At 41.7% G+C, this 25,724-nt stretch overlaps 1 protein-coding gene across 6 annotated transcripts in view; it reads left to right on the forward strand.

Moving 5' to 3' along the window:
- Positions 1-25,724, forward strand: part of PACRG (parkin coregulated) — a 496,005-nt gene that overhangs the window by 306,098 nt on the left and 164,183 nt on the right. For all 6 annotated transcript variants that reach the window (XM_073337861.1, XM_073337862.1, XM_073337863.1 and 3 more), the window contains exon 4: positions 16,062-16,233. In XM_073337861.1, coding sequence (XP_073193962.1) covers positions 16,062-16,233 — 172 coding nt within the window. The remainder of the gene's footprint in view (positions 1-16,061; positions 16,234-25,724) is intronic.

Genomic DNA, 25,724 nt, shown 5'->3' on the forward strand with positions numbered 1-25,724 from the left:
CCCTTTTAACAGGGTTTTAATGGGTGTGCTCTATTGTAAGGAGCAGAAAAGACATGGGAAGCCTACATGCCTCAGCAAAAGAAATGGGAGATCAGACACCTGCAGCAGCTTTATCTGCTGCTCTCCCTGGTCTCAGTTCTCTGTTGTGGGAGGAATGTGTTATGGTCAGAGGAAGGAGCTCACAGGGAGATGTGTTATGAGCAGATGAAAGGGCTGCCCCTGGCCTGACTACTACTGGGAATGTCTTATTCCTCTTTGCTAAACATCTGGGTGGGAGGTGGAATTCACTAGGGCCTGCCCTAGACATCTTTAATGCAGAACTTAAGGGGTTTTCTTCACACACCCGTCACTGGCTGGGAGCCCTAGTAAGCCATCAGATGCTTCACAATGATAGTGGATAGGTTGACCTAGGGATTTCTCAGATGTCAAACTGTGGGTGAGGCTTAATCCTGTTTTGTAGCTAGGAGTGTCTGTGGGCCATTAAACATACACATTCCTCCCAAATTAAACACATACATTAAAATGATGCTTTATTTGGCAATTGCAAATAACTGGGTGTGATGTTATTGACATGAACTGTGACCGTATAGACCATTGTTGCAATCAAGGTCCTATAGATGCACCAAATCTTGTACAAAAGAGGTCAAGTAAGGTGTCTATGGAAAGGCTGTAATTTGCTGGTTATGATTATGCTGTCTGTATGTGTGTGTCATTTTTGTATCTGAAGTTATGAATATTGGCTATGTACTTGATCTCAATGTGTTTGATTCTAATTAGCATCAGTGAAGCATTTGGTCAGTTTCTTGAGAAAGGACTAGTCTGAGTAAGTGCCCAATCAAGAAACACTTAACTGAGATGGACTTTGGGAGATGCCAGTCCACATCTGAGCTTTCCTGGGAATGTCCAAACTAACATGTAAACAATGGTGTTGGCCTGCAAAAATCTGAATCATTCATGGACATGTGACTTGCCCAGGTGGCTACAAACTCCATTTTGCTGCGGTGATTTTGCACAGAAGAACAAAGGGGTTTCTGCCCACAAGAGAGAGAATATAAAAGGCCCTGGAAGCCTCTCCATTTTGTCTTCAGCTTGCTCAAGAAATGGCCTCTCCACCCCAAAGAGATGCCTGAAAGAAACTGGGACAAAGAACTGTAACTGTGGGGGTGTTAGTGATTGCTGGACCCAGGTCATAGACCACAACGTTGGTCTGAAAAAGATTGGGCCCAGACTAGGAAGGAGTCTAGTCTGTGAAAGAAGCTTATTGGAACATCTCTGAGGGTGAGATTTACCTGTATTCCATTTCCTACTATATTAGGCTTAGACTTGCGTGTTTTGTTTTATTTTGCTTGGTAACTTACTTTGTTCTGTCTGTTATTACTTGGAACCACTTAAATCCTACTTTTTATACTTAATAAAATCATTTTTATTATTAATTCACCCAGAGTAAGTAAGTAATACCTGGGAGAGCAAACAGCTGTGTATGTCTCTCTGTCAGTGATATAGAGGGCGGACAATTTGAGTTTACCCTGTATAAGCTTCATACAGAGTAAAATGGATTCATTTGGGGTTTAGGCTCCCAGAAAGACTGAATACTGGGTGCTGGGAAAGTCCCTGTTAACTGAGAAGCCCCTGGGCTAAGTGAATCTTAGTTTCTGTGCACTTGGTCTGTGCTCTGGCTGACTGGAGTGTCTAAGTCAGCAAGATGGGAGTGGAGGGAAGCCTTCTCTGGCAGGGGGATTTGCTCTGTGGTATCCCAGCACTTCTAGTGACAGTCTTGAGGGAGTTTCTGTGACCCAACCCATCACACTGGGGTCAGGATTTAGTAAAATGGGGATAAGCAATGAAGCATTTCTTTAAGTCATGTGCACCACCATTTATATCCCAGTCTAAAAATTCTCATTTATTGTGCCTGTGGATTTCTTATGGCATGTTAACATGTCTCATAAAAGAGCAGAGATGAAGCAACCGTGTATGTTTGAGGTGTCTGAAGGTTTTTTAGCGCCTAGAAGGTTATGAATAGAAAACATGCAATCTGAAGTAGGGGAGATGGGTTTTTGTCTGTCACTGAGATAACAGTGTGTCTCCATTACTTCCTTCACACAAACAGTTCTTGAGCACATTCTACATTTATCAGAGCTATGTTTACGGAACACTTTTTTCTGAGGGTACATCTGGCTGCCATTACTGTGTTTGATCAATTAATAGAAAGCAAATCCATTTAAGTGTGATCCATAATCATTTGTTATATTAGAAATATTTCACATGCCCTTGAGAAAACTGTTGAGTCAGAAAGTATCAGTAGAGCCTAACTAAATGAATAGTTAAATACAACCACTTGATTTTCTTTACTTTTGTATTCTTGGGTATCTTACATATCAGGTTGTCTCATCTATTTTGGTTCTAGAGTTAATGAGAGTGAAGCCTGATATCCTATAGTAGGACAAGTTAGTAATAAAATATTGGATCACACTCATTCAGAACTACCTTAATAGGTGGTGGTAGAATTAAATATCTGCCTCTCAGATGAGACATAAAGAGAAAATATCATTAATTTCCCCATGCTCTGAAATATCATGAGTTAATAGAAACTTAAACATGAATAAACTGTGAAGTACATTTGAAAATAAAGGATCAAATTTAACCCTGATATAAGCCATTGGGAGTTGTCTGCTTACACCATTGCTGAATATGTTCTGCCATCTATATTATGTTCAGAAATGTAAGGGCAAAGTCTTATAGGAATTGGGAATTAACAGCATAGAAATATAATTCCCTTGTGATGCAACTGGAGATCCACAACATGCAAAGTGCTATATGCTTGTGATTTCTATGACTGATTATTGATAACATTGCTATCTTTACTGGAGGGTTTGTTTTGGTTAGTTCTTCAAGTTGATGCAGCAGTGTATTCCACGTCGAGGTAGGGGTGTGTGTGTGTATGTGTGTGTGTGTGCATGCGCACGCGCCCAGCACACCAGAGCCAGAGAAATTTGCCTAGCAGTACCCCTAGGAGGTAGCACTTGCACCTCATGGCCATAGTCCCGCCCTTGGCTATATGAGGCAGCACTTTCTCGACACCTCTCCCCACCCCCTAGTTCCTTCTTACCACCTGTGACTGGAGTCGGAGCTCTGTGTGGTTCTTAACCTCACAATCTTTCTCTTTTAGTGACTTGCTCTAATTATATATGGTTAGTTAATATCCTTAGTATTAGCAGTTAAATATTTCCCTGGTGATGACCTCACCAGGGTTCAAACATTGTCCATCATGTGGGAGTGCTTGCTTTATTTGGATGAGGCCCATGTCAAAGAGTAGTATTCAATTTACAGGTGATTCACAAAGCTCACTCAGGTGGCTAGGGACCTTCACCCATGCGGCCTGCTTCAGCATTGAAACCTACATCAGAGCAGAGTTTGCCCTCGGATTCAGAGAATGCTATTGTCAGAGCTGCTCCCTCTTCAAAGAGATGGAGGAACCACTTTCCATCAAGTGCACCAGGAAAATGTTGCATAAGACTAATCAAGACCATTCCAGGTCTCATGGAGACTTTTCTGCCAACTCCAAGAAAAGTATGGTCCGGCATGGTGTTACTGCCAGCACACAGGATGGAACAAGTCCTTCCAGCCGCTCTCCTGTACTGCCTTGGGAGATCAGATTCCACACCATTGACTCTGGTTCCAGCCTCAGGGAGTCCAATGAGTCTGGTACCAACAAAGGTGATGCTGGTATGAGCTATGTCTACACTAGCGGTATACCACGTGGCATAGACTTCCTCTGCCTTTCCATCCTGACCTCTCCCTTGGTCCAGGATTTCACCAGGGCTACATCATTTACAGCCCAGTTGTCTGGGTGGGCTGCTGAACCATTGGGTTCGATGTTTCCCTGCTGTAGAAGTGGGGCTGGTGCCAGGCTCAGTATAAGGGACCTCTTCAGCACCAGGAAACTCCTCTGCACTGCTGCATTTTTGCACCACCAGTGTTACTGTGGTGAAACTCCCTGCCCTCCATTTCAACACTGTCAGCTGTGTTGGTACCACAAACGACTCCCAGGCTGCTGCTGCCCTTGGCACCGGAACCAACTGAGATGTACTCTGTGCTGGTGGTGCTGTTTTGGCTGACAGATAAGTCAGATCAGTTGCTCGCAATCTCAGGGCTGGCTCCACCTGTACCCTGGGACTCCTCAGTTTCAAGGGTGGAGGTCCTCCTCCTGCTCTCCATTGCCTGGCCCACATTGGGGATCATCATGAATACCAGAAATGGGGTGCATTCGTCTCATGGTGAGGATGGGGGCCCCTGATACACTGCCTGCTGGCTACCAGTGCCTTACCCTTGAGACCCGTGACCTCAATGGAATCTGTGGGACATTCCTCAGTTTCAGAGGTCACACTCCTCATCTTGTTTCAAGGCAAGATCACTGGGCATGTTGGTGGCTGGGCTGCCACCGCAGATTCAGGTACCAATTGAGCCTTCCCCATACGGAGCCTCCAGAGTTGTCCTGTCCAGGTCTGCCATTCCAGGACTGGAAATTAAATGCTTCCTCTTCTTCCCCAGATAATTCAATAGTGCCTGGCTTTTTGTCTCCTTCAGTGCCTGAGAACTTCAGGGCCTACCAGGACCTTTCTCAGCATATGGCTGCTTCCCCGGGCATTCAGGCAGAGATTCTGCAGGAGAATACCTTTAAGTTGTTGGTCATCCTACAGCCATCTGCCCCTCAAAAGTTATTTGGAGCGTGCCAGCTTTGGTGTTGCCTACTGCAAAGTGTTTGGAGAAATGCTACTTTGCACCAGTCCAGAGATTTGAGGGCTTTTATTCCCCCCACCCCAGCCCCTATTTCCCTGGTCATAACCATGGTGAACAATGGAGCTCAGCAGGGCAAATTTAAGTCCACTCTTAAGGACAAGGACTCAAAGAGGATGGATTTAATGGGAAGAAAGATCTATACCTCCTCTGCCTTGCAAATGTGGATTGCAAACCAGCAGACATGTTGTCCACACATGACTCTTTGAATTGGACAGCTATGTCTAAATTTACAGACCAGCTGCTTGAAACCTCCAGGGAGGAATTTCAGTCATACATCACTGAAGTCTGCTTTGTAGCCAAGACATCACTGAGCAGTTTGCTGCTCTAGACCTTCAGGATGTTTATTTTCATGTGGCAATTTTGCCAAGCCACAAAAAATTCCTCTGGTTTGTCATGACAGATCACCATTTTCAGTACACAGTGCTACCTTTTGGCCTCTCTTCTTCCCACCCGTGTTTTTTACCAGATGTGTGGTCGTGGTGACAGCATACCTCCAGAAAGAAAAATCCATATCTTCCTGTATTTGGACAACTGGCTATTAAAGGACACGTCCAGGGAAGAAGTTCTTTCTCATGTACACTTTACACTGCATTTACTCGATTCTCAGGATCTCATCCTAAACACCGGGAAATCAACATTTGTTCCCACTCAGAAAATCAAGTTCAGTGGGGCCCTAGTACTCTGAGTTTCAGAGCATTTTTGCCAACTGACCATTTTCAGACAATTCACCAACTTTGCCTCTGTTTGCAGGTTCAACCTTCCATGACAGTTTAGACATGCCTGAGGCTGTAGGGCCACATGTCCACTTGCGTGCAAGTAGTACAGTTTGCAAAATTGTCTTTGCCCTCTTCAGATGTGGTGCAGGACAGTTTACCGTCCAACTCCTCACAGCCTTGGACACATTGGTCCATCTACCTCTGCTGGTCAGGGCATTCCATTTGTCTAGCCCTTACCAACCAGGACTGTTGTCACTGATAGGCTGGAGAACACATCTGGGATCACTGGAAGTTCAGGGTCTGTGGTCAGAGTAGGAAGGACTTTCTGGGGCTTAGTGCTTCACATACATTGCAGTGGTACTGTCAGTAAGTATTATGTGAACAGGCAAGGGGGAGCACACACTACGGTGCTCTGCCAGAAGGCAATCAGGCTGTGGCAGCTCTGCATTGAAGAGCATATCAATCCTATAGCTGATCGCTTGCCCAGGGTCCAGAATCATCTCGTCCAATCAGGACTATCTCAGCACGTTTTTTAACCTGGCCCCGGAAACAAGTGTTCTGAGAATCATCTTTGCAACTTAGGGCATCCTGATGATCAACCTGTTTTGCTACAAGAGACAACAGGAAGTACCATCTGTTCTGCTTTCAAGGGAGCCTTGGCCCAGGCTCCCTGACCGATGCCTTTCATCTCAACTGGCATTTGGCTCTCTTGTATGCTTTTCCTCTGATCCTGATCATTCCACAGGTTATCCTGAAGCTGAAAGCGGATCAGACCAAGATCATTCTCATTGTCATGGGGTCCACTCATGGCACCTCCTCCTGGCTGTCCTGGGGATTAGCTCTGCCAGGTGCTGCCCTCTTTGGCGGTGTCCCTACCCATTGTACTTTCTTACCCTGTGGGTCCCTCTCTCTCTCTCTCCAGAAACTGCAGCCTCCTCTTTGTGACTTGATCCTCTGGCCAGGTCACTATGTGGATTCCCCCTTTGGGAGGCATGGGGGGGTGGGGAACAAAGTATTTCTGGAACAATTTGTCTGAGGCAGACCGCCTCGGACCACCACTTTGCCTGGTCTGTGCCACATACTTGGTGGTTGATAGGAGAACCCAGCGCTGCCCTCTGTTCCAGGTTCCAGCTAAGGGGCCCTCTAATCAGCAGCCAAGGTCTACACTCCCATTCCTTGCTGCTTTTCCCCTAAGCCTTCTCTTCTCTTCCTGGCTCCTCTTGTCTGGGCTTGCCAGCATCCCAGCTGTCTCCTCCCAGGGAGTAACTGTGACCTACCCTCTATAGTCCCAAACATAGATCCCTTCTCCCAGGGAGTGACTGCACCCTACTTCCCTGCAGACCCCTTTCTGCTCTCAGCTCCAGGGCTTTGAGGAACAGGGGCCTCTCCTGTTCCTATCCAGCTGAGCCTGCTTCCAATTAGTGGTCCTATGTAGCTAAATCTCTCCCTTGCTCACTGCGTAATTGGTTGATTTGGGCCTGCCTGGCCTAATTTAACCCTCTCAGGGCCAGTATGGGGAATACACCACATCACACCTGGCATGGTCGAGGGAGTGTTGATTCTCCAACTTTCTTGTGCTATTGATTCAGCCTCTCATATCCCTTCTTCTCCATCCTGACCTGCTCAGGCAGAATCACAGTCACACCCTGCATTCCACACTCTGCTCCCAATGGAATTCAACCGACAATGGCTTCTATCCAGGACATCTTGGAATACTCACTGTGTTTTCAGTCATCAGGCCTTGTGCTTAGCTCTATGAGGGTGCATCTGGCAGCAATCTCAATGTTTCATCCCCCTGTTCATGGGAAATGAGTTTTTTCCAATGCCATGGTAGTTTGATTCTTAAAAGGACTTAATCTCCATCCCCTGGTCTGAGAGTCAGGTCCTTTGTGGGACCTTAACACAGTAGTGGCAGCACTGATGAGTCCTCTGTTTGAGCCTCTGGCATCTTGTCCCTTTCCCTTTTTGTGTCAAAACTGCATTCTTGGTTGTGGTAACATCCACAAGGAGAGTCTGTGAGTTGCAGCTCTGATGGCAGAGCCTCCTAATGAACTGTTCACCAAACACAATGTGACTTTATGGCTGCTCCCATATTTTCTGTCTAAAGTGGTCTCACGGTTTCATTTGAATCAAGCAGTATATTTGCCTGTGTTCTTTCTTAAGCTGCATTCATCCCCAGAAGAACAGCATCTCCATATGTTAGATTTCAGCTGATGTCTTCTGCCTGAATAGGACTAAATTGTTCCATGGTTTTCCTCATCTGTTTGTGTTATATGCAGATCATGTGAATGGGCAAGTGATCTCTTGACAAACAATCTCTAAGTGAATAACATCCTGTATCAAGGCTGCGTATGAAATAGCTTCGACTATGCCTCCTTAGTGGCTGTGAGCTCATTACACGACATTTGCAGGGCTGTCAGGTGGTCATCGATACATATGTTGATGAACCATTATGCCATTAATGCATCATCCACAGCTGATGCAAACTTTGGGAAGGTGATCCAGCAATCCATGTTTTAGATGGATTCTGAGCCCAATCTTCTGTGAGTACTGCTTGTGAGTCACCAAAATGGACTACCTGGCTACAGCTACTCAAAGAAGAAAGTTACTTACTCTTACTGTGGTTCTTTCAGATGTGATGCAGATGTATATTTCATGACCCAACCACTGTCCCATCTGCAACAGAGTCTATTCCCTGGGTGAGCGGTGCAAAGGAACTGAAGGGAGTCCAGGTGGCACTGCATCATATAGCCAGGGGAGGGGCTATGGCCATGAGGTGTGAGCATTGCCTTGTACAGGTACTGCTAGGCAAAATTCTCCAGCTCCACCTAAGTGGAATATACATCTGCATCACATCTCAAAGAACCACAGTTACAGTAAGTAACAGTTACAGTTGTTTTGGATATTACCTTGTGCAAATTGATTGCAACACAACCCGATTTTTAAAAAACACTGCCTAAAATGCTCTATTTCTTTGCCTCAGGATAAAAAACAGAAGAAAGTAGATGGGTTGCACTGGAACTGTTAACCTACAGTTGGAGATGAAACCAGCATGGATTTGGCAGCCGTCTCGGCTGCGAGATAAGGCAGCAGCAAAGTAAGGCAGGCAGGAAGCAGGAACAGTCAGTCTGTGGTAAGGGGTTGTGTTGCCTCATTTTGCAGGGTAGATATGGGTGGAACCTTCTTCTGTGAGTGGGAGCTGTAGCTGGGGAATTGACAGGGCACATGTTACCAACAGGGGAGAGAGAAGAAGAACTAAACATTCGTCAGTTTTCAGTGCAGATCCTGGTCATATACTCCTCCTTGGTGTTCTTAGGATTAAATGTCATTGCATTCCACCTCTTTTTGAAAAGTGCATTGGGAGATCATAAGCATAGAAAATACTATACAGAACTAAATTATGTTCTGTCCTATTGTATTAAATATATTGAAACAGTTTCTCTCCCTAACATTTCCCAGCCACTTTATTTTTTTGTGATATCATACTTTATAAACAGATTGGGGGGAAATCATCTTGTTTAATTCTGTAAGGAAAAGCTATCTGAAAAGGTCAGGTCATTCAGCTCTCACATTATCTCTTTTGCAAGTAACCCCTTAGTTATAAATTATATTTTAAATTAAAAACTAGCAAGTTTTTAATGTTATATTTTTGATGAATTAATACTTGGAAGGTATATCAGAGCTACTTCTTCCAGGACAGTAACACACAATGGACAGAGTATGTTGCTTTATTTAATTTAATTACGAAAGGCAGCTATTTGCTTTTGTTCTACTTTTCAGAACATTAATACCTCTGCAGTGTGTTGAAAAGATTCTAAATTCATCTTGGCTTCTGTTGTAAGGATTACCATTGGAGTGCCTAAATAATCTTTCCCTCTTTCCCTTGTTATGTTTCCTTTAGTGCCCATAGCTTTTTGTCTTCTGTTGTGCTTTACAGTAGATATTTTATTATAAGATATAAGCTATCGGTGTGTCTACTTCCTTTTTTTTATTTTGACAATACATTAAATAAGATACTAGAGATAATTCAAAATAAAACTCAGTAGTGAGTGGATTTATGCACTGAGGCTATACATTAAGTGTTAAAAGATGAGTGGAGATTGAAATGTTGGAGAATATTTCTGGCTGGGAAACTGGAGAGGACTAAAGCTATGGAGTATAGCAGTCAGAGTAGAGATGTGAAGAATAAAAATGACATGCAAAGATACTACATCTGAAATTGCACTTGCCCTACAGTGGAAAGATACTGTGGGTCAGCAGTAGCCATTCATTAGGTGAGGTTAAAGCTAGCTTCCCGTTATAAGCCCAAATTTCAAATCTACTCCCATTAAGAAACTAATGCCCCTGAAAATTCACATGCTCCATCTTTTCACAGCCAGAATTTTTCTGGGAAGTTTAGGAAAAAATCAGAAAAGGAACTTGAAAGTTACTGTGTTTAAAAAATGTCCCCATCTTTGACTTTTTGAAAATTCCAGGCACCATTCACAAGCACCAAAATTCACATTTCAATTAAAACCACCAACAATAAACAAATACTCACTATAATTGGTAAGGAGTGAGATTTAATCCTGGAGTAAAGGGAAAAATTAATGTATGCCACATTAAGGCTATGTCTACACTAATCTGCCAGCCTGCTTATCACTCAGGCTGAGAGTTTGCTAATTCATATCCTACCTATCTAGTATGTTAAGCTCAGTTTGCGGTTTTGTTTATTTACTAAGTAATCTGCTTTGAGCAGTTTGCTATCACTTATAATCACTTACAACCTATCCTTCTGTAGTTAAACTTATTTTATTTTAATCCAAACCAGTGTGTGTTTGATTAAGGTGTCAAGGGAAAATCTCAGCTTGGTTACCACAAGTGTGCATGGTCCTCTTCACATTGAGGGAGAGGTGGACCGGATATTAAACCCATAAACTGGCCAGATTTGACCAGGGCAGGATGGTACTACTCTGGGGTCCTACGCTGGGAGGCTGGTGGTTAGAGAGCTTGCATGTAACTGCAGCTGGGTGTGTCCCTACCTGTGTGAATGCTGATCAAAGTGCAAGCTTAGAGGGCTTTGCAACTTGTCACAGCACCATTGTGTGAGAGGGAGTCCAGGATGGTGGGTCAGAGGGCTCAGTGGTACCCCAGATCCAGGTGGGACCCCAGAGTGAACCGGTATTTTCCTTCTTTATCTAATAAGGGGTGGAAAGGTTAACTATTTCAAGCAAAGATGTTCTAAATTACCCATAAGTACTTTGGGTAGTTGGCAAACTAATAGATCTACCAGATGCTTTAGCATTCTGCCTGTTCCTATTATCTAAGCTATATCTGGATCAGATGTTTTGTATCTTCATCTATCTGCACTGCCTCAACTATGTTAAAAACAAAAGATGAAAAAAATGAAATGAGCAAAAGATTGGAGAGCTCTTGACATACTCTGTCCTTCTCAGTATAGTGAACCTTGCTTTGCACAAGACTAAAAATTGGGCAGAAGGAGCAGATTACAACAGAGGATATTTCAGAGGAACAAAGAGCACTTTTTTGATATGCAAAATTTGGGGATTCTGCATTGGGAGCATGAACATAAAGAAGGATTTTCAGGTCAGTGACCCCAAAGTTCTGGAAGCCCCACATACTTTTTAAAATGGCATTATTAATAAAGCTGTACCAGTGGCAGAGATTCATAATCCCTTAATTATTTTGTTGGTCTTCCTTTTAACTGTTTGGTGAAAATCAGCATTTTTTTTAATTAAAAGGGGCAGATTTTTAATAAACTCAGATAACATCCTAGATTGTGGTTTGTTTTATATATAGTGTAAGAGATTACTTTTAGGTTTTGTAACTGGATAAATGGCAAGGCCTTACAGAATCTCCTTCCAAGCTCTGAGCTGACAGATGAGAGGTGCTAAATCTTCCAGACCCTCCATCTATCATAAAGTATGTTCTTTGTAAATCTTTACTGACCCTTATCCTCATCTCCTGTTTGCCCATGTATCTCTCTCTCTCTCACACAAGCACTATCACTACTATTTAGGGGAATCCTAGAGGGAGCTGGAGGGAAAAGTACAATAAAAAAGGGGCGGGGGGGAGGCAATAGCAGAAAAGAGCATCATTACACTTTTCTTGCCTATATTTTACCAAAACGAATATAAAGAAAAATTGATAACTATGGTATAAAGGCTGGATGATATAGTTGGCACTGGCATACAGGTATGACCACAGGCAGGTACAGTGTATGATTCCACAGATCTGCACTATAAGGTCCCTGACAGACCCTTTTCAGAGTGCTTAACTAATAGCAGTGTGCACACACATCCATCTGATCAAATGACCAAAACCAGGGATATAACAAATCCACTTCCTCATTATCTCTATTTTTGGCCAACCTGTACACTTGTGGAATACATGCCTGACCACTTGTAGATAGTTTAGGGAGTTTTAGATTTCTCTGTTGAAGCTTGTTCATTTTTATCATGCGTTGCATAGTCTGGTTGTTAAATGTTGTGGGGTTTTTTGTAGAGTTTAGAACTTTGTCTACTCTGGCAATTGCTGAATAAACAATAGAGTTTAAAAGGTGTTATTCCATTTCAGACCAGCGTCCCAGTGCTTGCAATGCTTGGATGAAGACATTCATTGAAGTGCACTTAAAATATAGCACATCCTCTTGCAATTAAAATTACTACACCATTGAATATGATGTCTCCAGGAAATCAGATCCAACTTGTAGGCAATGTTATCTAAAAACATATTACATTAAGTAATCAGTTGAGATCGATTTTTTTGAAACTATATGGGAATGTAAGCCCTACTTGTTTGTGTGTCTGAAACAGTAGCTTCTAAATGCCAGGGTTGCTTTGTAGTGTATAAAATTTAAGTATGATGGATTGAAGAACTCCCATGATTTATTTATCAATTCGGGTCTTCATTATCAAACCTCTGTCCCTTGAGTTCTGTCCAACTGCCTTGCTTTCCTTATTTAATGGATAGAAGAGCCAAGAAGCTGTTTTTTTAACTAGTTACATTGTTTTTGTCTCATTTGGAATTTTTCCTTTAAAGCTTAAATTTGTAAAATAGTCCAAGCATCATCTATCTTCCATGAAACATTTGCAGGTTTTTAATACAGATGTTTATAAACTGTGATCACTCTTTATTGGAATATATTAAAATACCATTAAAGGCCTGACCTAAACTTAGAATATTCAGAGGTAAGGTTGCCACTGGAATCTATTTCTATCCAGATCTTACAATTTATACAGTGCCACCAGATCTTACAATTATACACTGCCACCAGTATATAAAAAGTTTATAACAACTATTGAGGATTCTTCATAAAACCCAAAATTGCAACAATGTCTTGGCAGTTTTTGAGCATGTTCAGCCAAGAATTGCAGCTTTAACTCAGAATATTTTTGTGGGTGGAAGCAAAAAGAAAAAGGATTTTTTGAGCATAAACAAAAAATTTGCATTTTTCTCAGTACATATGTATAATAGCCACTTTTCAAAGCTAAACAATAAACACAAAAGCAAAAGGTTTCACACCACAGAATTTAATGCAAAAATATTTCTGGCTTCCATATTGTAGGAGGACATTCAAGTCTGCAAAATCAAGAAATATTGGCTGTACACTTGGTCAGCTGAAGTGGTACTAAGCTAAGCCACTGAGAGGTTGAGAGCCAACTAGGAGTGAAGATCACAGTCAACTAATCTCTCCTTCATAGATAGAGATATATCTATACATCCTGTTGTTCGTGATTTTGAAGAAGTTTTGTAATCCTTATCAAAAGTCATATGCTGTATTTTATTAAACCCAGAAATCATATTCTGCTCAAGGCTGAAATATACTTCTGATGTAACTGTAGTGTGTAGAGGTAACACGAACTGGAGTGCTTCCGAGAGGCTAATTATATGACTTGGATCAGGTCACAAAATGTTTTATTTATGGCAGCGGCCAGTACCATTGGCTCAAGTAGCTATTGTACATTTTTTTAAAAATATAATGCAATGAAAATATAACAACCAGTATTAAAAATGACCAACTAATACATCCACTTCAGAAAACACAAAATTAAAGATGTCTAGTAAGAAAGTAAAGGTGGATATTCCTTGCCCCCTAGACAGATGACAGGATTGTTCTGCCTCTTGTTGGTCATTTCCCAATACCTACCATCTCTGAACCTTGAAGGCTTTCTGCTCACACCACCATTTCTTACCATATATCCCAATAGTTCCTTCTGTAGTGGCTAGTTTGGTTGCTGAGTTGGATCTCGCACCTGGAGCCTGTATTTACTGTTCCTATTGGTTTCTGTTGTCAGGGACTGGGTGAGCAAGTTATTTTTGCCAGCTCACAAGCACTGTTTAGTAGCAGTATGGATGTCCTTAAGAAACAAAGCCAGCGTCCATCATTTTTTAATTTAAATGTTTTCTGTTTCTGCTGTAGTAGAAAGAAAAGGAGTACTTGTGGCACCTTAGAGACTAACCAATTTATTTGAGCATGAGCTTTCGTGAGCTACAGCTCACTTCATCGGATGCATACCGTGGAAACTGCAGCAGACTTTATATACACACAGAGAATATGAAACAATACCTCCTCCCACCCCACTGTCCTGCTGGTAATAGCTTATCTAAAGTGATCATCAAGTTGGGCCATTTCCAGCACAAATCCAGGTTTTCTCACCCTCCACCCCCCCACACAAATTCACTCTCCTGCTGGTGATAGCCCATCCAAAGTGACAACTCTCTACACAATGTGCATGATAATCAAGTTGGGCCATTTCCTGCACAAATCCAGGTTCTCTCACCCCCTCACCCCCCTCCCAAAAACCACACACACAAACTCACTATCCTGCTGGTAATAGCTCATCCATTCTCTGTGTGTATATAAAGGCTGCTGCAGTTTCCACGGTATGCATCCGATGAAGTGAGCTGTAGCTCACGAAAGCTCATGCTCAAATAAATTGGTTAGTCTCTAAGGTGCCACAAGTACTCCTTTTCTTTTTGCGAATACAGACTAACACGGCTCTTACTCTGAAACCTGCTGTAGTAGAGATATTCAGAGTTGATTATGATGTATGTCCTCTAGACAGAGACAAGGTAGGTTGTCCTTTTATTGGACCAACTTGTGATGGTGGAAAGTACAACCTTTCATGGTACACAGAACTCAGACACTCTTCTTCAGGTCTGGAGAAGGGAATCCGTGTCTGAGCTCTGTGCAGCTCAGATTTTACCCTCTGTGTAGCTCAGGTTGGTCCAATAAAAGATACTACCTCGCCTACCTTGTATCTCTCATATCCTGGGACCAACACGGCTGCAACAACGCTGCAAACAACTGTAGATAAATATCCTGTTTAAAAACTCTGTCAAAATAGAAATTCCATTCCTGATATCAGTTTTGGAAGCTGTTAGCAGAGAAATGACAACCATTTAATATGTAAAAATAACACATAGCCCTAAGCTCAGTCTGTTGTTTCATGAGCCAGTAGGACCGAGGAGCACTTTGAAGGCAATACACTCCATTTCTGGGGAGAGCAAGTGCATCAGTGATGAAGCAGCTTTCTTATCTATGCTCAGAATGGCATTAACAGATCTGGGGAAGTAGCCTCTAGGCTGGTCCCCTTTGGCTAGAGAAAGTCTGCAATACCAGGCCTCTGAGGGGGTGACAGAAATAAAAGGCAGAAAAGTCTGATTATTTTAGAGGACACCACCTCCTTCTAAAAAGACCACAGGTGGTAAGGTTATTGCTCCATCAGGATACTCTCAAACTTTAGACACAGAAGGACAACAGAAATGGGTAGGATTCCTCAATAATTTTCTCTTAACCTGTGTTATTGCTCTTAATCATTTACTAATTAAAAATGAGGACTATATTCAAGGGAACTGTAAACCATACATATATTGCATTCCTATAAAGTTATGATTTTTTTGTTGGTCAGACAGATTTTATTTGATCCATTTTGTATCTCAAGTTAATATATTAAGGCCAGATTTTGCCACTGTTGCTCAAACTAAGTAGTACTTTTTTCTATAAGTAGTGCCACTGGAATCAGTGGAACTATGCATACTGTAAGCTCCTATTTACCATGAGCAAAGATAATGGAATGTGGTCCTAACTTTACTAGAGTACTCACATACTGGTTTTAGACACATGCATTTTATGAGAGTCTGGAAAAGACTGACAAAAGATTGTTTGTTTGTTTTTATTGGCAACAGTACCAAAAAGAAGTCCAGGAGCATGTTCTTCTTAGCTCTCCACTTTAGATCTAGTGGTTAAGGACTTAAGAATTTCAGCCATCATGCCAAACGCCATACTTGAGAGATGGTGATATCCTACTGTGACACACTGACTTTATTATTGCATATTAAAACTCTTTGTGAATGTGGCATGAGGTTAAGGTGACCAGATAGAGAGTGTGAAAAATAGGGACGGGGGAGGAAGGTAATAGGTGCCTATATAAGACAAAGCCCTGAATATCGAGAATGTCCCTATAAAATCAGGACATCTGGTCACCCTACATAAAGTATATCAGTCACCCTCATTCAGTTTGTTTCTTCTGTGTGCCTTCTCAGGTGGAGATTGAGAAACTGGACTATCATCACTATCTGCCTCTGTTTTTCGATGGGCTCTGTGAAATGACATTTCCCTATGAGTTTTTTGCTCGGCAAGGAATCCACGACATGCTGGAACATGGGGGAAACAAGATTCTCCCTGTCATTCCTCAGCTCATTATCCCAATAAAAAGTAAGTGAGTATGTGGGAAAAACCCAGAAATGAATGTATATAGTGTTACTTTTTGACAAGTAGCTAATTAAGCAATAAAACAATGACAGGTTGTGCATTTCCAGGAGATTACTGGAAACCTGAGTAAATGGTGAGGTATGGGGCCAGAAGGCTTTCAATCACCTAATATGTGATTAGCTATCCCAGAGAAATGTGCTGTCTGGCATGTATTTTTCTTATTACAGAGTGGCTCTTGGTATTTAGAAAAGTGAAATGAAGCTTTTACTTGATTTTATTATATTTATTAAATATATCCATCTATTTTATAAAATAGCTCATCTCAAAAGACATGAGAAAATAGCAGAAAAAGGTTGGGAATTTTTTTATTTTACGGTTGTATTAACTAGACCTCCCCTTCTACTTATACGCACCATTCTTCCTTGTCCCCTCCGTTCCCATCACATTCCTCGTCAACGTGTCTAAATTTGGGCTACTGTTTGACTCAAGGATGCCTCATTTAAAATTTTTGTTGTTTTAAAAAACATTCCGTTTGGAAGTGTTTACAGTTTCAAAAACAGATCTTTATTGAAATGCAGTATGACAGTCAGAAAGTTGTATCACTTCAGGTAGAATGCTGTTGAAACTCATTTCGCTGTAAACACCACATCTAAGTATACGTTTCCTAATTTTGCCCTTTCCTGTTTCTTCAGCCCAGTAGTTGAGCAGACCATTCTTCTGCATTATCCTTCACCTTCTAGCATGCATTTTGACTTCTGCAAAGATTCTTATTGTATTCAACCGTCCAGCCAATAAATATTTCATCGGATTCCCTTGAAATTCCATCAGCGCCTTTCCTTAATTGATCAAAGTCATTACTGCCAATAAACAATAAAACAGCCCTCCCCACTCAGCTGTTGTCTCCACTGCCTCCACAGGAGGATGGGATCAGGACCTCAACCAGAGTTCTCCCACATGGAACTGTTGAGCAATAACTAGTTAACCCTTAGTTAAGCAAATGTATATTACATGGGGAAGATCAGAATCTCTTCATGTAGACAGGGACTTAGAGTGAAAGTGGAAGCTTCTCTTTTTTCTCCAGTCTCAGAGTGATAGCTTGATTGTTCAGTCAGAAAGGCTGTAACATGAAATTGTTATCTGGCTTATTTTGTGGGGAAGATTCATTCATTCATTTCACTCAGGAGGGAAAGAGGGGTGGGATCCTCTGGGTGAACAGAGAGTAGATTCACTTCTGGAATACTGCAGGATGAGCTAAGTCAAGCAGAACTCTGGGAACAAGAAAGAGAAGCTGCCGTTTAGTTGGGACCTAATATCAAAATACATGCATTTTAAGGACCAGGATTGGTCTTTTATTTACCTGGATATTCTCCTTTTTTAAAAAAGATTAATTAAACAATGTCTCTAGCTGTACTTTAATGTACTCATAGATTTTGTTTGAGGGGATATAATTTCAAAATGTCAAAAGCAGAAATTGTTTTAAAAGTGACACAGTACTGTAGGAACTAAGTGCAAGATGGTTCAGGCTCCTGAAGGAATTATGAAAACCTTCCAATCATTGTTTTAGTTCCTCTATTTGAGGAGAGAAGCTATTAAGTGAGGAGTTTTGTCTTTTTTTTTTCATTTTTATTAAGTATTTAAAATTGTATTGTCGGTTATCAAGATATATTTGAATATAGGAAACATTCAAGTATGTTTTTAGTAATAAAACATAAAGCTTCTTTAAACTGTGTAAGCATCTGCAGGAAGGACTCTCTTAACACAATGGCTGCAAGCTCTATAGTCAGGACTTAACAGAATCCTAACGGGACTGTGGGCCCACTGTACTTTTAAAGTGACTACGCAGTAGCTTAATCTATACACAATTTTCAGCCTCGTAGAGAGATATCAACATATAAATATATATGTGGGACTGAGAGAGAGCTTTTTAAACAGTGTCATAATTTTGTTGAGTCAAACATTCAAGAACACACTCATTTTCTGTTTTCAGTTTTATTTCAGTGTACCGTCATTCCTTTTATTCATTTTTATACCTTTTATCAGTTTTAAAATTTGTGAAGTCCATATATCTTTTACTAAGAAAAGCTTTCTCCTTCATTAACACCAACATTAATGTCAAAAAGGGCATTGTCCTCTCAGGCAAATAGAGTAGATACCTATAATAGACTTTAAATTTGCTATGAGCAGGACCGGCTCTCGGCACCAGCAAAGCAAGCACTTGCTTGGGGTGGCACAATTCCAGGGGTGGCATTCCGGCCTTTTTTTTGCTTAGGCAGTTGCGCTCTCAGAGCTTGGGGTGGCAAATTTTTTGCTTGGGGCAGCAAAAAACCTAGAGCCGGCCCTGGCTATGAGTATGTACTGTAGTTACAGCTATAGATTTGTGGGATGCTGCTACCTCCACAATAAACTCAGTTGTCTTTTGAACTCACTGCAGTCTCTCAAGTGTCCTCATCGGTGAGTTATATCTGACTAATCAGCTGTCTCCTAGATCACTGCCATATTGCCACTGGGTGGGGGAAAGAGTAAAACAAATGGAAAGAAGATTGTTAGGCAAGCGTGTATTTTTGGGAGTGGGAGAGAGTCAAATAAGTCTATAAATAGAAACTTTTGTTAAAAAAAATTTCCCTCCCCCATGTACATCAAAGAATACCAGTGAGGTGCTGCTTTCTAAAAGACATTTAAAATGTGGCATAGCAATACTGTATCATATTTGTAATGCTTTTAAAGAGCAATTTATCCTTCTCCTGCCCTACATGTTCTTGCTTAACACAGTTCATAATTTAATAATCACAAAAAATACAACCTCAAGCTGACAAATATTAGTTAATCAACATATGAAAATCACTTCCTTCATAACAATTTCTCTCGAATAGGATAGCAAGGCAATGTCTGAAGAGAAGCAAGATAGTGATAGCAAAAAATTGAATCAATTCATTACTCTAATGCATGAACAGGATTAAAATAATATGGACGAATGCAGGTTAGGTCCAAATATAATTGCCTTTCATCATTTCACACCTTTGAAAGACTGTCTGTCCAAACTCCTTGTAAAAATATTTTTACAACACTTTATAACAATAATTCAACAACATGGAAGAAATTCAGAACAAGAATGAATGACTTGTCTGGAAAGATTAAAATATATGTCATCTTGCAGTGACTAAGTAGGATGACACAGTCTACCAGTACAGTTAGATGGGTATAAAAACAAGGTAAAACAAATTATTTAAAGGTGTTCAAAATAGATACACCGATAAGTGATATCATCCAACTAAAAGAATAGCAGGAAAAATTTCCTAAGAGCAAAGTCTGTAGACCCTTCATTATCTTCCAAGGGAAATGGAGAAAGCCCCATTGCATTAATCATCTAGACTGGAAATGGATCAAGCATTTGAGAATATGCTGCAGGAAATTTTCCTGAGTTGGCCACGAGATGGACAAGTTGACCAAATGAGAGGTGGGTGAGTGCTTCACTCAAGAAGTGCTGGAACACAAGTACTGGAACTGCCGTAATGCGCCGTTTCCACTCACCAGAAAAGTGGTGGAACAGTATCCCAGAGTATTCCAGCAGGACTCAAGCACTGCAAATGAGTCTTTTCCATCTCTATGTTCCATGATAAAGTATACATTTCACAAAGTCACACTGGAATAATTCTCCCCTCATCTGATCGGAAAAACTCATTCTTCATTCCAAATTCAAGTCCCCTGAATCTCTAGAATAACTTCACAAAAAAGTATCTTGCAGAATTACTGTGCAAGTTATAATGCATAACACACAGTGAAATATCTTCATACTTGTGAGGCAGGAGAATATTTTTATCCTCATATTACCAATCGGGAAAGCAAGGTAGAAAATGATTAAACTTGCCTCAGGTCACAAGGTGTGGCAGAGATAGGAATACAATCCAGATCTCTCGCATCTCTGGACTGTGCCCTAGAAAGACCATCTGACCAAAACAAAAATTTACCATGAGAGCTTTGAATCCAACATGAATTCCCAATTTGTATCCATTTATGTATTCAGGCAATAATTAAAATAGTACTGCAAAGACCCTGTTTCTCGATTACTTTGTTCCAATGTTTGGCACAGAGATGGGGGACAAACCTGCCTTTAAGCAATATTTGTGTTTCCTTATTTTCAGTTACAGTAGCCCTGAGGCTGCACTAATTTGCAATCAGGTGGATCAAGGCCCCTAGTGGCCATGGGCTGCCAAGAATAGAACAAAACTGGATGACTATTATAGTATTTACTTAGCAATGGAAAGCTAGTGTTTTAGATTTCTATCTAATCATTAAAGGAGTATGTAAAATTTCTTTTTGATAGCTATTCTGTTTCAAAATTGTTGATTTAAATTTTAGATTTGTCAGAATAAATTATAAATAACATTTGAATAATAATATACAAAGATGTAATGCACAATGACTTACTTTAAGAAGCAGTAACTGCACCCATGTATAGTTCACTTTAGGTGTTCCGTAGATGCCTGAGAAGCTGTCTTTGTAATAGATATTTTATTGTACAACAGAATTCATATTGCTCTTTAAAAATGTAACTTAGATGGAAATACTGCTACAACACAATTTCATTGACAAGAGTAAATTGCTGATTGAGTCAGAAGTGAACCAGTTCCATCTCAAACAGTCGTGAAATTTTAGTCTGAGAGGCTGTGTTACCATGCTCAAACATTTCTGCTGTGACAGGCTAGATCACAGATATCTTAAGCTTTGCTGAAACTCAATTTCACTAAGGAAAAATAGCTTTTTATAGGTTTTAGATATAGAGAAATATGTGAGAAAAGAGCTGAACAGTCCTCCATAGTCTGACCTACAGCATCCTTTCTAATGTCCTCATAGATCTCTGAATTAATGTGATTGTTTCCTCTGACTCCCCATTGTATTGATTTGTAAAATGTTGGTTCATTTCATGGGCGATAATATAGTTTTTAAATTTAGTATTAAATCAGGGTCACTGTTGTATAAAGCATGTGAGGCTGTAGTTATTACTGTTAGCCACTATTAAAAGTGGATTTGCACTGTAGTACTATTTTCCCTTGGATATCTTCACATTATTGAGTAGCTTGGTGATATCTTACACCTCCCTCTTTTGCAGAAAGCTTAAACCATATTCATGCAATGTGCTCATAGATCTACCTTCCTTAACTGGACATTTTTACCCTCCAATAAAGTATACCTTTAGTAAATTGACTAATTTCTGTTTAACTATAGGCCTAAAGAAAAAAATCCTGACTCTATTAAAATCAGAGATTGAAAACTAATTCTGAACAAACTTCCTCTTTTTTGAAGACATGGCTTGCATTCAAAGAAAGCAAAAGTCTTTGATTTTTGTTTGTTTCCTGATTCTGAAATATTGACGCATTTACATCCAACAGTTGAAAAAACAAAATGTATGTTGGCAATTACCAGGCTTAGATTGGATTCTGCAGCTCAGAAAATGTTACTTCAGCATTTCCAGATATTGTAGCGGGTTTTTTTCTTATTACCTCCAATCTTAAATTTACTTCCATCCTCTAACCACTACAAAATTTCCTGACTTGTTCCACAGGAAAAGCTTCATCCAAAACTGACTGTCATCTCACACAGATTTAGAGGGTGAAATCTGCAAATTAATTGTATCATCCAATAAGCCTTTAATACTTAGGAGGGCTGGGGTTAGAAATAGAGTTTGTGTGGTAGGACTTTGTGTGGTAAAAATAGAGGGGAGAGGTAATTGCACGAAAATAGGGACAAAATGGGAGAGGAGGAGGCCAAATCAGGAAAAGGGAATGGAAAGAAATATTAGCCTCAGGGAAAACATGGAAAAAGACTGGGGAAAAAATTCAGCAAGTTAGAGGGGAAAGTAAGAAATCAGATGAAAAGGGAGGGAGAACAAAGGAAGTTTAATAATTTTTTAAACTTATACACTTAGCTTTGTACAATATTTTGCTATCTGTATTAAAATATTTGTGTACATGAACATTTTCCCAGCTTTGGAAGAGGAGGGGTTGACACTCCATCCTACATCTGGCCTTCTTTGGATGCTATAAAGCACACTTGTTTTCTTTCTGAAAAGTTAACGAATGCTATTGGAAGTATTGTCCAGGTAATAAATAGGGAAGGATTAACTGCTTTATTAAAATCCATTCAAGATATTGTCTTGGTGGTAGAGGCTGAGGATGTCATCTATATTGCAACTAAAAACCATGACTGGCCCATGCCAGCTGACTTGTACTCACATGGCTTGGGCTGTGAGCTGTTGGAGCTTAGACTCCAGGACCCTGTAAGGTGGGAGGGCCCTAGACAGTGATGAGCTGCCAAAATCTTAACAACCAGTTCCCTCCTCACCCCACGAGGGGGTTGTGGCCCGCTCCCCGGGGACTCCTGCCCCATCCAACCCCCCGTGTTCCTTGATGCCCCCCCCCCGGACTCCTGCCCCATCCACTCCCCTCCCCTGTCCCCTGACCACCCCCAGAACTGGGCAGGAGGGTCTAGTGGGCCACCATAGTGGGTGCCCACCCCACCCCTAAGAGCCAGAGGGACCTGCCAGGGGACGAGGTGGGGAGTCCCGGTGGTGCTTACCTGGGGCGGCTCCCAGGAAGTATCCAGCAGGTCCCTCTGGCTCCTAGGGTTGGGGGAGCGTAGTTATGGGGGGAGCAGAGGGAGTAGCTGCTCCCCCCACTGATCACATCAAAAGTGGCACCTTAGGTGCTGACTCTGTGGCTGCTCCAGGGCTGGAGCACCCATGGGGAAAATTTGGTGGGTGCAGAGCACCCACCAGCAGCTCCCCACGCCCGGCCCCAGCTCCCCTCCGCTCTACCTCCTCCCCTGAACACGCTGCCCCGCTCTGCTTCTGCCCCCCTCACCCGCCCCCAGCTTCCCACGAATCAGCTGTTCGCACAGGAAGCCTGGGAGGGCTGAGAAGCAGGTGGTGGCTTCGCGCTCAGGCCCAGGGAGGCAGAGGTGAGCTGGGGCGGGGAGTGGTTCCCTTGTGCCCCCCCCCGGCCTGGATTACCTGCTGTGGGGCAGGCGGCCCTCCTTGCACCCCCCTGCCCAGCTCACCTCCGCTCCGCCTCCCTGGGCCTGAGCGTGAAGCCGCCACCTGCTTCTCAGCCCTCCCCGGCTTTCCGCGCAAACAGCTGATTTGCGGGAAACCGGGGGGGGCAAGAAGGGGGGCAGAGAAGCAGAGCGGAGCGGTGCGTTCAGGGGAGGAGGCGGAGGTGGAGCGGAGGTGAGCTGGGGCCTAGCGCGGGCTGGGGAGCTGCCGGTGGATGCTCTGCACCCATCAAATTTTCCCTGTGGGTGCTCCAGCCCCAGAGCACCCATGGAGTCGGCACCTAAGGTGCCATTTTTGGCCACTTGTTAAATTTAGAAGCCCTTTTTAAATTTAACAACCGGTTCTAGTGAACCGGTGCGAACCGGCTCCAGCTTACCACTGGCCCTAGAGCTAGGGCTGCAGCCTAAGCCTAAATGTCTACATTGTAGTTAAACAGCCCTGCAGCCCGAGTCCTGTGAACCTGAGGCTGTTACAAGCCAGCCATGAGCGTCTAACTGCAGTCTAGACATACCCAGAGAGGCAGAACTCGTAGCCCTGATCCATCAATGCAATTAGATATGTATGTAACTGAAATTAAATGGGGACTACTCATATGCTTAAGTGTTTTGCTGTTCCCAGCTTGGTCAATAAGTCACTGTGTGACCTTAGCATTTCTGTGCCTCAGTTTACTCATCTATAAAATTGGCATACTTCCTTAGTGTGAGTATTTTGTGCTGAAAGGTGCTATGAGTGGGGGAGGAGATGCAAGCCTGAGCAAATGTATTTTTCAGAGGTCACAAATCATTTGCTCTTTAAACTTTACTTTTTCATTAATTTCCACTATTTAAGGAAATAAGACTGTAATATCTAAGACAGTAAGTACTTGGGGTTTAAAATCAACAAAATTAAGTATGCCACAACAATAGAAGTTTCTTTGCCCTGTGGGCTCGTTACCCTGCAGGAGAACTGATCTACATCATTTTGTCCCACTCTAATAGAGGAGAATTCTACTTAAGACAAAGAATCTGCTAAAACAAATGCTGCTTCTACCAGTATGTGGGAGGTGAGGAATGCAAAACAAGACAGGCTTCAGTCTTTGGTCTTGAGAACTGTATTAATTTAGATGGAATACATAGGCCCAAAGAATCAAAAGTGACCTAGTCCACTCTCCAATATTAAACAGTTTTAAACAAGATTCAGTGTTTGGTATACAGAGACCTTAGCCTGCTTAGTATGACGGCAAACACGCCATTATAAATCTTAACTTTTGATTAAAGATACAGAAAGGAAGGAAAAGCAGTTGGAACATGTGTTTAATGTAAAGTACTAAATAAGGCTTTTATTTTAACTATTCCCCTTGTTCCCTTTTCTTTTAGCTGGAGAGAGCTTTTAGAAGGAGAAAACTCTTGTTTGACAGTGGGGTGGTTTGTTTGTTTTGTTTGTTTGTTTTTTTTAAAGCTAGTGTTAAAGATGATAGCAACAGTCCTTTTGGGGGGAAAGAGATAAAGTTACTTGAGGTGAGCTGGAACTGCTATTATTGCTGTTAAAGTCCAATCCCATTTCCTAAAAGACAGATAAACACACAAAGGAGAAGGAAAACAGCAGTTAGAAAATGCAGCTTCTGTCTCTTGTGTTGACTTTCACTTGCAACCTCACTGCTGGAAAAACACAGGCCCAGCACATGGTCTTATCAGCCACTCCAAGACCTGACAAACTTGTGCCCAACATCGGGCTGTTTAGGGAATTGCATTTAGCCACCTTTCTAGTCACAGGCTTACAGCAGGGTTGCAAAATATACAGTCTTGGCTGGCTAAGCAAGATTTTATTAGACAGAAGGAAAAGAGAGGGATAGGAAAGAAAATAGGAAAAGAAAAGGAGATGGTTGGGATTCAACTGGATCTGGTGGAGGTGGTGATGTCTACCTTTCTCTCTTTGGTCTGGTCTGGTCAGCACATCATTCAGGTTCAGGATGAAGAAGGTCCAACATCCCAGGAGATGGTGAGGGTGACAGCTATGATAGTGAAGCCCCCTTCTTCCCCTTCATGTGTCTTTTAGTTAGCCCATATTGTAGTTGCCTTCATCCATGTTTTTCCCTGAAAATCTCTTTTTGAGACCCCAAAAGGGGAGTGATAGGAAGAATGGTCCATTTACTTGTTGTTTTATTCATCCAATTAGGCCTAAAATTTGACATACCAATTTTAGTTAATTCATTTTTGGTTCTTAACTCCTTTTGATTACAAGGCATGATTTTTAACAGTTTGTGTTATATTAGTAGGCCTTTTTGTTAGGACTTTTTTTCCCCTCCCTTTGTACCTTTTCTCCATCAACACAGGTTATTGTGAAATTGTGAAATTTTACTTATTTTTTATAGTTGAGCTCACAATTAGGGTAAATTTTTGTAGGCCCAGTTATTACAACAGAAAGGAAAACAAAATGGAAATTGTCAGCACAAGCTTTTTAATATGGA

The sequence above is a fragment of the Lepidochelys kempii genome, chromosome 3 (genome assembly GCF_965140265.1).
Source record: "Lepidochelys kempii isolate rLepKem1 chromosome 3, rLepKem1.hap2, whole genome shotgun sequence".
Classification (NCBI taxonomy): domain Eukaryota; kingdom Metazoa; phylum Chordata; order Testudines; family Cheloniidae; genus Lepidochelys; species Lepidochelys kempii.